Below are 16,620 nucleotides of genomic sequence, written 5' to 3'. Positions count from 1 at the left end.
TATTTAACGAACATGGAAGTAAAATGACGCTAATGTTAACCATAACTGGTAGTATCTCGTGCAGTGGTGTCGAGTAAACCGCGTCATCAGAACACTAACGAGAAATGTAGAACGGGCGCAGTGAAGTAATAACGCTAATTTTAAGCATGACCAACACTTCACTGCATGCAAGACCAGATATCAGAAAGCGCGGAGTAAGAAGCTCTATATTTTATTAGGCAAACTAGAACATTATTAGCAAAATATAACATTCTTATCGACAGAGGAGGCGAAAAGATGAGGAGGTTTGATTAGAAAACAAAAGCAACATAATCTGTTATAATTATAAACAAAGAAGAAACAACCTACCCCCCAAAAAAAATCAAACACAATAAAACAAAAATAACTCGATATAGAAAACAATCCAAACAAAACGACAAAAAATAACAAAATAAAGAAACCCAAAACAACAACAACAAAAACCCCCCCCCCCCCCTAAAAAACCCCCAACAAAAAACAACAACCAACCCAACAACAGATTCCCAAAACACTACAATATAGTAACTCCAAATATTCTGCATTATCGCCATGTCAAGAAACACGTGACACTTTTCAACCGAACTACATTAGATGGGGAAATGAATGACTGATTGAATAAATAAATGAATGAATGAATGAATGAATGAATGAATGAATGAATTAATTAATTAATGAATAAATACTTAGCAAAAACGTAAGCATGAAACATAGCGGCTGGTGGATATTAAACAGATGTATTTATTGGATGATATTTGAGAGAGAGAGAGAGAGAGAGAGAGAGAGAGAGAGAGAGAGAGAGAGAGAGAGAGAGAGAGAGAGAGAGAGAGAGAGAGAGAGAGAGAGGGAGGGGGGGGGTGCGCGCGAGAGGGTGGTGTACCAGGTACGTGTGCAGGGGGAGGGTTTGGAGATCGAACCCCCTGATCAATCACATTTCCTTTTCTTTTTAAAATTCATTTTCCAGGGGAACCTGTCTCGACCTTGCTATAAACCTCGCTCGCCACAGTCTAACCCCACCCTCTGCACAATCTCTGCACACACGCCTGTGTACCCACTGCCGCCACATATACGGTCCTTGATGGGCCCCTCTCCTCTTTACGCCTCTGTCCCGTGTTTGGATGTAAACAACAGCAACAGCGCGTTTCTAGGCATTAACTACAATAACTGACGTCATAGAAGCCAAGGACGTCACAGACAACATCATAGAAACAACAAGTCAGAGAAACATAACGGCATTATAGTTAACGTTTCCCTGAAGAAAAAAATATTAAACAATGGGATGCTCCATATCGCAGTTGGATAGATTAAAATTCGTTGAAGATCCCTTGTCACCACGAGACGATTCCTCACCGGAGATCAGCGACATAGGTCGGCCACTTGCCACCGAATCCGAGGTAAGACAATCACATGGTTACGACTCCTTTGTAGGGCGTGGCTACCCCAGTCCGCCAACAACGTCGTCTGTACTGCCACGAACTAGCAATATATAGGGGCCGTTCACATATGTCAGTATTTTAATAAGAGTATTTTATTCATATTTCTCATAAATAAATAAATAACAAACAAACAAAGAAAACCCCCAAATAGTTTATTTACATTGGATATAGGCACGTAAATAAAGTAATAATAGCAGTAATGGGCTATACGACGAGAATCGAGTTGTAAGAGCGCTCAGACTAGCAACTGGAAAGTCGTAGATACGTTGACCAACTTTCTGCTGGCAATTAGTAGTTTGAGCATTACCTGTATAATACATTGCGGAAACTGCAATGAAATTTAACGCCAGCCTGTGATTGTTATATATGTTACAGTCAATCTGTGAAACCAGTCATTACGCGTAATGCCTAAACAAATCAGTCATTTCGCGAAGTGCCTGTGACCACCAGGCAATACGCGAAATAACTGAACCTTCCAGGCATTTCACGAAATGACTGAAAATTATGGCCAGCCATTACGCAAAATGAGAAGCACATCAGTGTAATTCCAGCTGCATAGTTAATTACCGTTAATTTCCATGCATATTTAAAACTACATTCCCTGGAATATTTTTATTATTTAAGCATATAGAACAGAAAATCCAATTACGTTTGGTGCATATATGACGCCGCACTCAGCATTTTTTTTCACTACGCTGGCTTATCCAGGTCAAAAACAAAGCCATGATTTTGAAAGTGGAACACTTTTGACGAGCTCGTACCGATCTCGGTTTTCATTGGCTTATCACAAGTTTAGAATTCCCCAACAAGAGATCACGTGAGATTTCGGAATTTTTGAACAACTTTAACTGTCTTGATTGAGGGGTCGTCTCATATCTCCAAAACATATTTATATCCATAGAGGTATGGTACAACGCCTTTCCAGGGGTCGGTGAGTGAGGGATTTGCCTTGAAATTTTTACAGTGGCCAGCTGTTGGCATATGCGTTACATGTAAGGAGGTGTTACTAATTACGTAACGCTCTAGGGGTAGAGGAAGAGGGTACTGTGTTCGGTTTACGTAACATTTTTCAAGACTATGTTATTTTTTATTCATTACTTAGACCTAAAAAGGTGTTTTTTGGAAATGCGCGGTCAGTCTAGGATCGATCCCCATCGGCGGGTATACACAAAGACCATGGTATGTGATATCCTGTCTGTAGGATAGTACATATAAACAATCCCTTGCTAAAAAAAAAATGTAGCGGGTTTCCAAGGCGCGTGTGCAGGGATTTCAGCGGGGTTGGGTTATAGACTGTGTTAAGCGAAGTTTATATGGGGCCATGCTCCCCCAAAAAATACATTTCAATTCTTTTTTAAGCTTGGACAAGTAAGGGTTTCGACCTCCAATACCCTCCCCCTGCAGATGCACCCGATTCCTCTCTAAGATTATATGTCAAAATTACCAAATGTTAGACATCCAACAGCAGATGGAAGGAAGGATAGGATATGTTTTATTTAACGATACACTCAACACATTTTATTTACGGTTGTATGGGGTCGGATGATTATTAATTCAATATGCTTTATCTTTGATGTCGTTAACCCCCCCCCCCCTAACTTTACCCTTTCCAAACGAAATTATATTTATTTGAATTTGTCGATTTTAACACGTAAAATTAAGAAGTGAAAATGTTCATTGTCTACTTTAGTATATTTTATTTTAAAAATATATACATGATTAATGTGTTACTAGTATACAAACTAAACTTTGAAAGTTCTACTAACACATTATAAAATATCAATTCTGAAATAGGACGGTACGTTGTCAAGATCAAACCGGTTTTAACTACAGCGCAAGATTTCTCTTTTAATTTTATAAGACGAACCCTACAATTTAAAATGAGCAAACGCACGTGTTAAATGAAACTAACAACAGGCTGTCGTTTGTGCTTTGCCCAGCTATGGCGGCACAGGCGACGAATCAAGCGTATACGTTTGACGATATCCGTTCATAGCGAACACACACGACTTTTTTAAAAGTGCATTTGAGCTTGTATTTCACATTTGTACATGATGTTATAATATGGTAACCAAATAATGTAACTTTAAGGTTTCTGTCGTTTGATCTATAATATATTAAATATTGGTGTAATGACTGTCTTACTTGCTATCAATATTTTTCAGTACCCTCTGTATACAGAGAACATTAATTTTAGTATTTCGTATTCACAAAATGGTCGCAATCACTTGCAGAGTATAGGTCACATGGTCAAAACTAAGTGGTGCTTATTTAATTTCTAGGTGTATATATTTACCAAATAAGACCAGACGCGGATCCAGGGGGGGGGTCGAGGGGGTCTGGACCCCCCTCCCCCCCCGCTCGTTACCAACAAGCAGGATTTTGATAACGGGAATATACTTCAAATCCATCTAAAGCTATCTTCAAATATGAAAATTTCCTATCGAGGGGGGGGGGGCCTTCAAAGGCTCAAGACTGGACCCCCCCCTGCTAAAATTCCTGGATCCGCCCTGAAGACTCGAAAACAAAAATTACATTAAAAGTGGAAGATGAATATTTTACAGAAGATTGTAACGATTTGTTGTCTTCCTAAAACAATGAAAACGAAGAATCTATACGGCAAGTTAGATATTCTGTAAATGTTAATTTAAAATAATTCCTATACATGGCATTCATAAACATGACAAGTAGGCTACACACCTTTTATATATATGTCAACAAATTTCCAAAAGCAATTCTGCTTATAGCCGTTTAATATAAAAATCCATTGAAGTTATTTTACCAATTGTGATCGGAATTCGACTGGTGTTAATGTTTCGAACGCATCCGCAACCAAAGTCGCATCAGACGCTAGTGCGGGGAATGGGGGTATGAAATGTATTCTACCAACGACATATTTATAATGGTAGGGGAAAAAAACACAAAGAAAGAAAGAAAAAAGAAAAGAGAGAAAAAATAACGTTCCAATATATGGATGGTAAAATAGCATCGGTAGAACATATCTGAACAAATCGAAGAAGAAGGAAATACTTTATTTAACGACGCATACAACACATTTTATTTATGGTTACATGGCGTCAGACATATGGTTAAGGACCACACAGATACAGAGAGAGGAAACCCGCTGTCGCCACTCCATGGGCTACTCTTTCCGATTAGCAGCAAGGGATCTTTTATATGCATCAGTCTAAATAAAATTAGCTCCACTATTACATGTGGATCTAACAGCAGCCCGTTGGAGCTCATGTCCAATTGACCTTTCATTCGACCAATCAAAACCTTACTTGCAAAATCATGCCAGTGATTTGAAAAGAATTTGAAAACATTCGGGATTATGCCGAGGATATACAAAATGCTTCGGGTGAATTATAGTGCCGGGAACTAATTTCAATATAAAATGGATTCAATATAAAATGTTATATAAAACTCGTTTCAAGACGAAAAAAACCCGTGATGGTATAGCCATAAAATCTGTTTATACTAGTATACAATCCAGAGTTTATTACAACACTTTCCCCGCTGTTTTTTCAATGTTGAAAAAACCCAACTAGTTCGCCTATTGCATACATAGTCTCGTCAGATATTTTTATAATGTGTATGCTTCCGAATAACGCTATTAAAGGCGAAGTGTAATTGGTCGATATTTAAATGTTATTTATAGATGAAATGTCACCTGGACATAGGAGTCCACGCAATGCTGTTAGATCTACTGGTAGACCAGTAGAGATAATTTTAATCAGATTGTATATGCATCATCCCACAGACAGGATAGTACATACCACGGCCTTTGTTACACCAGTTGTGGAGCACTGGCTGGAACGACAAATAGCCCAATGGGGTCACCGACGGTGATCGATCCCAGACCGACCTCGCATCAAACGAACGCGTTACCACTGGGCTACGTCCCGCCCTCTGGACAAACCGAAGAATCAAACGTTGTAGACAGTATTGATGTCCCGATGATCGATTATAATTGTAAATTGATCGGTTTTTAACCAGCCTGGGTGGCGTCGTGGTTAGGCCATCGGTCTACAGGCTGGTAGGTACTGGGTTCAGATCCCAGTCGAGGCATGGGATTTTTATTCCAGATACCGATTCCAAACCCTGAGTGAGTGCTCCGCAAGGCTCAATGGGTAGGTGTAAACCACTTACACCGACCAGTGATCCATAACTGGTTCAACAAAGGCCATGGTTTGTGCTATCCTGTCTGTGAGAAGCGCAAATAAAAAATCCCTTGCTGCTAATCGGAAAGAGTAGCCCATGTAGTAGCGACAGCAGGTTTCCTCTCAAACTCTGTGTGGTCCTTAACCATATGTCTGACGCCATATAACCGAAAATAAAATGTGTTGAGTGCGTCGTTAAATAAAACATTTCTTTCTTGATCGGTTTTTGCTCTACCGAAGTGATGACCTATTATAAAAATCCATAATCGATTGTGTGGAGAAATGTTAAATCTAATTTTTCCTACAGTTCAGATGCTATAATTGTTGTACATATTTGTGGGTTGGTCCGGTCCGAAATAGTTTTACATGCTCATATACCACGAGGGTTTCGAGCATTTTGGGTTGGTGTTTATTTTTATGTGTACATATAGAAATAAGATTTTAAATGGTTATTACAGGTAAAAGTAGCCATTCGTGGTGAATATAACAGTAAGTATATGGTCTTTACAACTGAAAGCCTTCTTATACTTGTGTAATTCTAACCAATTGTGCAATCGAAACCTTATCAGTTTGTATCAACCGATTACAACCGATGATCGAGATGATGAAATTCCAACCGATTCCCAACACTAGTAGAGAGGTTGGGGAATATTCTTACAGCACAACCGATACCCCAAAACTGGTACATCTACGGTCGTGGTGTGCAAGCGATGATGCAGGTATGTGGCCAGGGGCAATGTCTCATTTCTTTAGATAAGCGGTTTCCTTTCTCGAACAAATGTCGCAGTAGTCATAGTTTAAAAAATATGCTAAGGTTTTAAGCAAACGCTAGTTTCCCTCCCATATTGCGCTTCAAAACATAATGGATTCTAAACTATTATATGACAGCATTGTATCCAAGCGAAAAGTAGTTAGCAGTAGGTCTTTTCAGTTACAAATAGTAGGCAAAATGACTAGTAATATTGATATTTATACATCCCCTCTCACCTAAACCTTTAGGTCCAAAACAAATAAAATTATTAGAAATAGCTTTCCATCATTTTTGCAATTCAGACACTATTTTCATGTCGGAAGTTGTCGAAACCGTCACTACGAGCACTCTCGAAGGTAACATTACTCAGCTGACCTGAGTTGAAACGACGTCATAGTAAAAAATATGTCACTTTCATTGTCGTTTCCTAGTAGTAAAGTTGAACACTGCCCAATCAAAAAACAATAGGATGCTCGCAGTCAAAGTACAATCAAATGTCTCCAGAGCCACACACTTCTATAAAAAGTATTCGTCACTAATAATAGGGGTCAATGTCGACTGTATTCCTCTGAACATGAGGTAAGGCTTGTGCCAACTGGATACTGTACCTCCCTCTACGATTAACCATTCTCTACAGCTGCTACCATTAATTTTCTCTTTGAATCCGAAGTAAAACTAATTTCAAGTCGTATCTAGCGAAAGGTAGAGACAAATCCGACCAACAGGAATCCGCCATCACTCCCCAGCGCCACCACTTCCCAGCGCCACATAACATGAAATAATGAAATACTTTTAGGCCTCACTACACAGTTCACTTCCGGGTGAGAGTTCATTCATAATTCATTCCTCTATAGTTACTAATTGTGACATATAATTTGGGAATTGGGGAAGAATTTGTATGTTTAATGGTAAGCCTTCTGGCTGTATTTTGTCCATGTTATTTTATATTATTGCGCATTGACCTTTTGGGACATGGGTGTTGTGACGGAACATGCTCTTAATTTTGTTTTCGCCTGTGGCGATATTAATTGTTTTAGAGGGCCGTTTTCAGTTCAAATATGCATTTAAGCCCAGTTGGGCACTTTGTTACGTAATACCTCTGCGCGACGGTCGTCGAGCTCTTCTAAAACACACACCCAGACCAGGTGCGGAGGCCATGTGGCCAGTAATTACGTAATACCTCCGCTAGTTCGGTACGTTCGGGGTATTGCGGGCGGACTAGGCGTCAGCAAGTCTGGCGATCTAAGAAAAATATGCTGTGGAAATATCACTTGATAGGGGGAGGACCGCGATGTACCCCCAGGCGATATTCGGTTTTTATGATAAATAGCTAGGGTTTTAGTGATATCGGGGAGAAACATATAGGAAGGCTTCCAGGGATCGCTGTCCGTCCGGACTGGTAACTATTTTATTTTTGCTCTGTGTATAACCTTGATGTGATATTTTAATACTGTAATATACCAATATTATTTAGACGGTGCTGCCGGTCATCTGACGCAGTAAACTGTAGGCTCACTGTCTAAATAATTATTAAAGCTTAGCCAGTCATCCTAGAGGACCTAGGTAAACTGTAAGTTATTGTCTTTATTGTGATAGGTACCAGTATTAATTCTGTGTTACAAGGTTACTGAATGAGTAGTTACGGGTTAATTAAAAATTAACCAGTTAGGAATAGAGTTGTAATTCCTTTATTAATTAAGTTCCCCTGGCAGCGTTTCTCAATTATCACACGTTACTGAATGAGTAGTAAGGGTTAATTAAAAATTAACCAGTTAGGAATAGAGTTGTAATTCCTTTATTAATTAAGTTCCCCTGGAAGCGTTTCTCAATTATCACACGTGTGGGTGTTGTGTCACGGTGAAGTGATTACAATATTGTGTAAACTAGACACCTAGAGATTAACTAATTAAGTGATCAGTTCTGGGTTGTTATTATTTGTTGTTGTTAATTAACTACTGCGGCAGTACATTTGTCAGCGTAGTATTAATACAGATTCCAAAGTGTATTGTGTTTTGTTGTGTTTTCTAGTGAACTAAACGTGCTATAATAATATATACTTTATACAAGATCTTATCTCTGATCATACCTAGGCGAGCCACGCGGGTTTTTTGAACTGCCCGTTACAGAGAGATCTAATAGATATACAGTTAGGAGAGATATTTGGATAATCGTGTTTCATTCAGTTACGGGTATTGTAGGAACCCCGTGACAGGAGTGAAAATTGGGGCGCTCGTCCCGGATCTGAAACGGGACATGCATATTTAAAAAAGTATTGTTTGTAAATGGGGGCTTTATAAATTATTTTTACAAATAACTAGAAGTAGCAACGTTGTTCACTAGAAAATTAATTAATAATAAGTGCGTCATATCTAAACATGGATAAGAATTTGCTGGATAGGCATACGCTCAGTGTAGTGGAGATTAAGCGAGCACGTAAGGCCGAGTTAGTTGAAATCGCGAGTGAGCGAGAAATTGATTTAACATCAGCTAAAACATTAGCAGATATAAGGACAATTATTATCCAGGAAGTTTTTGGTGATAGTCCTGTTATGGAAGAAAGTGAGATTGTTCCAGAGATAGAGATAAATGACTTGAGTATGGAACAACATATAGCTTTTAAAAAGCTTGAGTACGAAAGAGAAGAACGTGCATTAGATAGAGAGAGAGAGAGAGAGAGAGAGAGAGAGAGAGAGAGAGAGAGAGAGAGAGAGAGAGAGAGAGAGAGAGAGAGAGAGAGAGAGAGAGAGAGAGAGGGATGGAGAGAGAGGGATAGAGAAAGAAGAGAGGGATAGAGAGAGAGAAAGAGAAGAGAGGATAGAGAGAAAGAAGATAAAGATAGAGAAGATAGAGATAGAGATAGAGAAAAAGAAGAGAGAGAGAGAGAGAGAGAGAGAGAGAGAGAGAGAGAGAGAGAGAGAGAGAGAGAGAGAGAGAGAGAGAAGATGGAGAGAGAGAGAGAGAGAGAGAGAGAGAGAGAGAGAGAGAAGAGAGAGATAGGGATAGAGAATTCCAGTTAGCAAAATTAAAAGTGGAACATGAGTTAAAGTTGAATACTGAAGAAGTTAGACGAGAAGCAGGAAATGGGTTTAACATGTCGGAGGCTTATAGATCAGTGCCTGTATTTGACGACCAGGAGGTAGATATGTTCTTCCAACTTTTTGAACGGGCCGCTAAGGAGCTAAATTGGCCGCAGTCTAAGTGGACATTGTTAGCCGTGTCTAAGTTTAACGGGAAGGCTAGTGTAGCTTATAATTCAATGAGTGATGAGCGAGCAAGTCAGTACGACCTAGTTAAGGCGGCAGGTAGTACTATACCAAATAACTTCCGGCTGGGTCAAAGTTCGAGGTGCACCCAACTTTTGATAGAGAAGTGAACACCACAAGTCCTGTGATTGGTTATACATGTGAGTGTGTAGGTTGTAAAAAATAATAGTTTCATCTGGGTAAAATAAATGTGCAATTTTATTTCATCTAGTACCAATGTGTCAAGTAGCCTTGTGCTTGAAACATGTATGGGGTACCTGTAAAAAAAGTACTAGAATTTTGTGCGAAACTAGGGTAGTCATAGACGCTACCCGTTATCTCAGAAACGAGCAGCTTGACCCCCATTTTTTTCTGATTCACTTTAAGTGTAAGGGGTGGTAGTATTTATATCCGTGGCGTTTATGTCGGTTGATACGTTGCAGGTAGCAGTTTTAGCCGCATATGTTACTATTGTCGTCTATGGGATTTGATTTGGTAGTATACACCCGGCAGTGTTGAGGGCTTATGAATTATGACCTGAGGATTATCGTTTACGGTATAGCGAGTTGAGAAAAACGCAGGGTCAGTCTTATAGTGAGTTTGTGGCTAAGAAGGCAGGGATGTTTGATAAATGGGTGATTTCTCATCAGGTAGAGTCATATACCGAGTTACAAGAGTTATTCATCTTACAGGACATTAAAAATGGATTACCAGTTAGCTTACGTATTCATTTAGAGGATCGTGATGTCAAAAAGATAGAGGATGCAGGCATAGTGGCAGATGATTACGTATTAATACACAAAGCTCAGGCAGTACAGGGCAGCTCTTTACAACATGGTGATAAGAAGAAATTTCAGCCAGGTTTTTCCCGGGAAAGTAACTATCGGGGAGAGTCATCTAGTTGTTCAGCTAGTCAGGCAAGGAATGCACCTGGTGGGCAAAGTAAGGATAAGCCTGCATTATCAGCCAATGCACGAACTTTTCGTCCACATTGCAGTTACTGTAAAAAGAATAACCATCTTGTCGGGGACTGTTTTAAAAGGAAACGCGATAATGCGCAAATGATCGGTTTAGTGAGGTCAGCTCCGTTAGCGAGAGAGTTAATGGTTAGTCCCATGGCAGAGAAGGTAAACCCGTATGTGTCCACTGGTATGGTTTGTGATGTGAAACAAGAATTGTGTCCTAAGGCAATATCAATCTATCGAGATACCGGCTGTAGTCAGTCACTGATCACGTCGGAGTGTTTAGCTGGTATTAAGAATTCAGATACAGGACGTAGTTTGACCTTAACCTCGGTTACTGGAGAAAAAATGGTTGTCCGGTTACATAACGTTTTCTTGTGTTCGAAGTTTGTGACGGGACCAGTCGTTATGGGTGTTGTGAAGGACTTGCCTGTTGAAAACATAGGAGTTTTGTTGGGTAATGATTTGACTAGTCAGTGTTGTCAGCCGAAATGTGACCAATTGTTAATTAAAGACAGCACTTTACCAATAGAAGAGAGTGAGGTTGATGAGATTAGATATCCTGCGTGTGTAAAGACTAGGGCTATGGCCAGAAGGGTAACACGAGACCTAGAGGATATTTGTGATTTGTCTGATACGTGTGTGAGCCATGAAATTGGAGTGGATGAGGTTATGAGTAAAATGGTAGATAAGTCAACTGACGAACCAAATGTGGTGGAACCATTTGATCTCCCGCAGAGGGTAAATGAACCAGTTGTGTTTGATAGAGGGGACTTACCTTGTAATAGAAAAGAGTTCATCCTAGAGCAGGGGGCTGATTCAAAATTGTTGGCAGCTCGCACTACTGTGTTAACTGAGGGTGAGATGGAGGATCAGAAGTCAGGTTATGATATGGACATGGGAGTATTAATGAGTAAGAGAGTTAGAGATAGGAGGTGGCAGGCAACCGAACTAGCTAGGAAGCAACTGAACTATGCTCAGAGCAAAATAAAATCAGTGTTTCATAGGAAGGCTAGTAGTCGGGAATTTAAACAGGGGATAAGGTGCTGCTGTACCTTCCCATTAAACGGGGTTCTGTGCAGAACAGGTATTTCGGGTCCTATGTTGTGCGCAAACGGGTTAATGAGACAGGGTATGTGATAGACACTCCTGATAGGGTTAGGAAAAGTTGGTATTGTCACATCAATTTGCTAAAAGGTTATTTTGACAGACTGCCAATAGTTCCAGAGTTACCGGTCCAAATTGAGAGTCACTCAATTTCCTGTGATGACGTCAAGACTGCAGAGATCAAATTAAGCAACAGCCAGATTCTAGCAGACTTGAACCCCCAGCGAGAAAAGTTGACTACGCTGATACAAGACAATGTTCCATTTACCAGGACCTTCCAACGGTTACCAATACCTTAAGCCAGGATGTGCGCTTGGAACCCAACGCTACACCGATTCGACAGCATGCCTATCGGAGAAGGCCGAAAGCGTGCGACACTGAAAAAGAAGGAAACGAAGTTCCAGTGGTCAGATGAATGCGAGAAGTCATTCAACCGTCTCAAGCAGATGCGCTCCTCGTCTCCCGTGATGGCAGCACTAGACTACCGAATGCCTTTCAAGCTGGCTGTGGATGCCAGTGACGTTTGAGCTGGAGCTGTGCTGTTCCAAGAAGACGAAGACGGACTGGACCATCCTAATGAAAGCCTCCAACCAGAGAGTTTGAGATGGAGTCTGCTTCTGCAGGAATTCCCAATTACCATTGAACATATCAAGGGCACATCCAATGTAATCGCTGATGCCCTGTCCCGAAGTTGAACGTTATGATAATGTGTTAACATTCTTGATTTCTGTTTTGTTTTTATATATTTTATTTGTATACCAGGGACTCAGAGACTCAGTGTGATTACTGGTAGTCACCTTATTATTATGTGTTATAAATGCCCGGATGCGTCGGTTAACGCACGTTTTGTTTTAATGTAGTATATTTCCCTATTCCTAGAGTAGAGGAAATATCCTTTTTGAGGTGGGGGTGTGTGACGGAACATGCTCTTAATTTTGTTTTCACCTGTGGCGATATTAATTGTTTTAGAGGGCCGTGTGCAGTTCCAATATGCATATAAGCGCAGGTGGGCACTTTGTTACGTAATACCTCTGCGCGACGGTCGTCGAGCTCTTCTAAGACACACACCCAGACCAGGTGCGGAGGCCATGTGGCCAGTAGTTACGTAATACCTCCGCTAGTTCGGTACGTTCGGGGTATTGCGGGCGGACTAAGCGTCAGCAAGTCTGGCGATCTAAGAAAAATATGCCGGCGTGGTTGCTGTGGAAATATCACTTGATAGGGGGAGGACCGTGATGTACCCCCAGGCGATATTCGGTTTTATGATAAATAGCTAGGGTTTTAGAGATATCGGGGAGAAACATATTGGAAGGCTTCCAGGGATCGTTGTCCGTCCGGACTGGTAAATATATATTTCTGCTCTGTGTATAACCTTGATGTGATTGATGTGACTTTAAATATTTTAATACTGTAATATACCAATATTATTTAGACGGTGCTGCCGGTCATCTGACGCAGTAAACTGTAGGCTCACTGTCTAAATAATTATTAAAGCTTAGCCAGTCATCCTAGAGGACCTAGGTAAACTGTAGGTTATTGTCTTTATTGTGATAGGTACCAGTATTAATTCTGTGTTACAAGGTTACTGAATGAGTAGTAAAGGTTAATTAAAAATTAACCAGTTAGGAATAGAGTTGTAATTCCTTTATTAATTAAGTTCCCCTGGAAGCGTTTCTCAATTATCACACGTGTGAGTGTTGTGTCACGGTGAAGTGATTACAATATTGTGTAAACTAGACACCTAGAGATTAACTAATTAAGTGATCAGTTCTGGGTTGTTATTATTTGTTGTTGTTAATTAACCACTGCGGCAGTACATTTGTCAGCGTAGTATTAATACAGATTCCAAAGTGTATTGTGTTTTGTTGTGTTTTCTAGTGAACTAAACGTGCTATAATAATATATACTTTATACAAGATCTTATCTCTGATCATACCTAGACGATCCACGCGTTTTGTTTTTAACTGCCCGTTACAGAGAGATCTAATAGATATACAGTTACGGGTATTGTGACAGGTGTATAGTGGAAGACACAGCTGGAGTGAATCGGTTAAGTACTCCCCTATTCGGACCGGTACTACAGCCAGATGCTGTCATAATAATATAACAAAAATGGACTCAGTTTTGGAGTGAAAATAAATGCTTATACAATGGTGTATGTTGTTAGTGCCAACGAGAACCCGTTCTACTGGAAATCTTCATTTGAAGTTGGGCAATTTAATATGGGTTTCAATGGCAGATGACATCTGTGTAGTGAGACCTTACAGACATGTATGCAGGGGTTGGGTTTTGGGTCTTGTCTCGAAACCCCTATATAATTCAGTCGCCAGTTTCTAGACACACACACACACACACAGACACACACACACACACACGCACGCAGAGAAACACATAGGGCCTACACTCGCACGCGCACGCGCACGCGCGCACGCACACACACTGCTAAAATTCCCACACACGCGCCTGTGTTATGGAAAGAAACATTGTTCAAAATGCTTAACAAATTTGAACAAAAAATACGAAGAGCACTGGACAGCCAAAAGGTCCGTGGTTTGAAGTAAAGGACGTTGAATTATCTGTTACATTATTATAAAACAATTTTTTTGTTTTAATACTTTAGGTTTTGTCACAGCTGGCGCAAGAGGGCATAATCCCAAGTAAGAAAAGACAAGGAGGCGTGGCTTATTCCTTCCCTGACATATGTCAGTCCGCTAGGAAGCCCTTCCCTCTTTTGGAGAAGCTTCCCAAAAGAATTCAGTTTATGAATCTGGAAGAAAGGCTGATGTTGGCCGATATTCAACGTCACCAACAACTTGACAAGAAGAGGGAAAACGTCCGGCGCAAGAATCTCAAGGCTCAGGAAAAACACAGAATGTTGAAAGAAAAACGTCACCGATCAGCCGATTCGGGGCTAAAAAAAATGGCAGCATTGCAGTGACACAGTTTTTGGTTAAATAACCACCAATAAACATAAAATTATACATTAATAAGGAAAATGAAGAAGAATATTTACCTGAACTATTTTTATTTCATTTTATGTTGAACTCACACGATTTTTTATAAGAACTTTTTACGACATATATATGCTTATATATTTTTTATATGAAGTATATAATTATACGCTCAAAATATACAGTATAATTTTTGTTTACATTGAAAAGACCCATTGGCATGAAGTATATATTTATACAATAAACATTTGTAACGAAGTATATTAAATGTATATATATATTTATACATGTTTTCATAAAGTATATAACACATTGTACATAACGTATATTTATGTATATATGACAGTTGGCATGTAGTATTAATACTTTGCAGACATTATCACATTTTATTTTGGAAACAAACTCTGGTTATCAGACCTCGACGTGACGTGGAGCTAAAAATTACTCTCCTTGACCTGGTCTAAGGTGAGTGATGGTGTGCGAGAGTGATAGCTCACCTAAACCGAGATCTGAGTTTCAGTTTTAGCAACACTTGTACATTTGGAATTTTGTGATTATTAATCTATATGAGTTAGTATATAACAAAAAAATATTTTACAACAAATAAACAGTTTGTGATATATTGTTTTAATACATTTTATATTTTTAAAAACATTTTGACAGACAAGGGAAATGTAAGCACATAATTACTATCTATCTATCTATCTATGTATCTATCTATCTATCTACCTATCTACCTACCTATCTACCTAGCTACCAACCTACCTACCTATCTACCTACCTATCTATATCTATATAGATAAATAGTTTTCAATCGTAACAAGCTTTAGCGAGTGGCAATGAACATTATTTCACGAGGGACATAAACATGATACGAAATGGCAGCGAGTTTAATATCCTATTATTACCCATAATCGATCTTAATTTATATCACTTAAATCGTTTGGTTGATGTTCCTGTAAAGCCTATGTCACATTATACGACGCGACCCAACTCAACTCAACAGTTGAGTCGCGTCGTGTAGTGTGTATTGAAAAATCAGCCGTCGGCGACTGATTTTCAGTCGGCCCGACTGCATTTGATACGACCGAACATGTTCAGTCGCAGACGACGGCCGTCGTATAGTGTGAACGGGTCTACGACGCGACGCGACTGTCGCGTCGTGTAGTGTGAACGGTTTACACGACGCTATACAACTGATGTCTACCGGTATCCAATGGAATGTCTACATTTCATCATGTGACATAAAAGTTACAATGGCGGAATTATTCTGGACAGAGGAATAGACCCCTTCGCAGTCACCACCGTAGCGCCATCTGCATAACTATGAAAACAGGCTGGGCGATGTAAACAAACGATTTTTGCCATTGATTAACATGGTATGTGTGATTTTGTTTCTTCTAATACGAAGAACACAATTCAGAATGGTTCGCAACATTTGTTCTCTCTTTAACTGTGGTCACCAGAGGAGTCGTAGAGTGAACTGTACTGCTTTTTATACATTTTCTAAAGATATAACATTTTAGGCATATTGAAGCTGGTATTTACGCCGTGTTGATCAGTATTATTAAAACATTATTTTAAGCGTCCATGGAAACCATAACGGAATTCTGATAAATATAAATATCATGTTGTCGTCATTTTTCGAAACCATCACATTTGAAAAGAAGATGTTATAGGTGCAGAACGCGGGAGGGGGTGGGACCCATGCCTCTTGCCCGCATTTCCCCTGTTATTGTTCTCTGGCTGAGAATGCTGTGCTAGAACGCCTGAAAGTCAAACTTTTGTTGAGGGAGCATGCCTCAAATTCCCTATAGCCCCTTCCCCTTTCAAATACTCTCCTCGGACCCTGAGTGGAACCTTTTTATTCCAGAGCATTGCTAATAAACAGAAAGCATTTGAACAGAAAGCATACCGTAAGTCATGTTACTAGACAATTTAGTGTGTGTGTGGTGGGTTTTTTTTTTTTTAATTTGTGTTTTGTTTTGTTGTC

General features: G+C 39.8%; 1 protein-coding gene across 1 annotated transcript; it reads left to right on the top strand.

Annotated features, from left to right (window-relative positions):
- Positions 1-1,194: 1,194 nt before the first annotated feature.
- LOC121375752 lies at positions 1,195-15,247 on the top strand. The gene is made up of 2 exons (XM_041503367.1): positions 1,195-1,409; positions 14,297-15,247. The coding sequence occupies exons 1-2, from the start codon at positions 1,290-1,292 to the stop codon at positions 14,612-14,614; spliced, it is 438 nt and encodes a 145-aa protein (XP_041359301.1). The 5' UTR covers positions 1,195-1,289; the 3' UTR covers positions 14,615-15,247.
- Positions 15,248-16,620: the final 1,373 nt, after the last annotated feature.

This window comes from Gigantopelta aegis, chromosome 6, assembly GCF_016097555.1.
Source record: "Gigantopelta aegis isolate Gae_Host chromosome 6, Gae_host_genome, whole genome shotgun sequence".
Taxonomy (NCBI): Eukaryota; Metazoa; Mollusca; class Gastropoda; order Neomphalida; family Peltospiridae; genus Gigantopelta; species Gigantopelta aegis.
The sequence above is the reverse complement of the archived record's forward strand: the minus strand, read 5'-3'. Positions and strand labels throughout refer to the sequence as shown.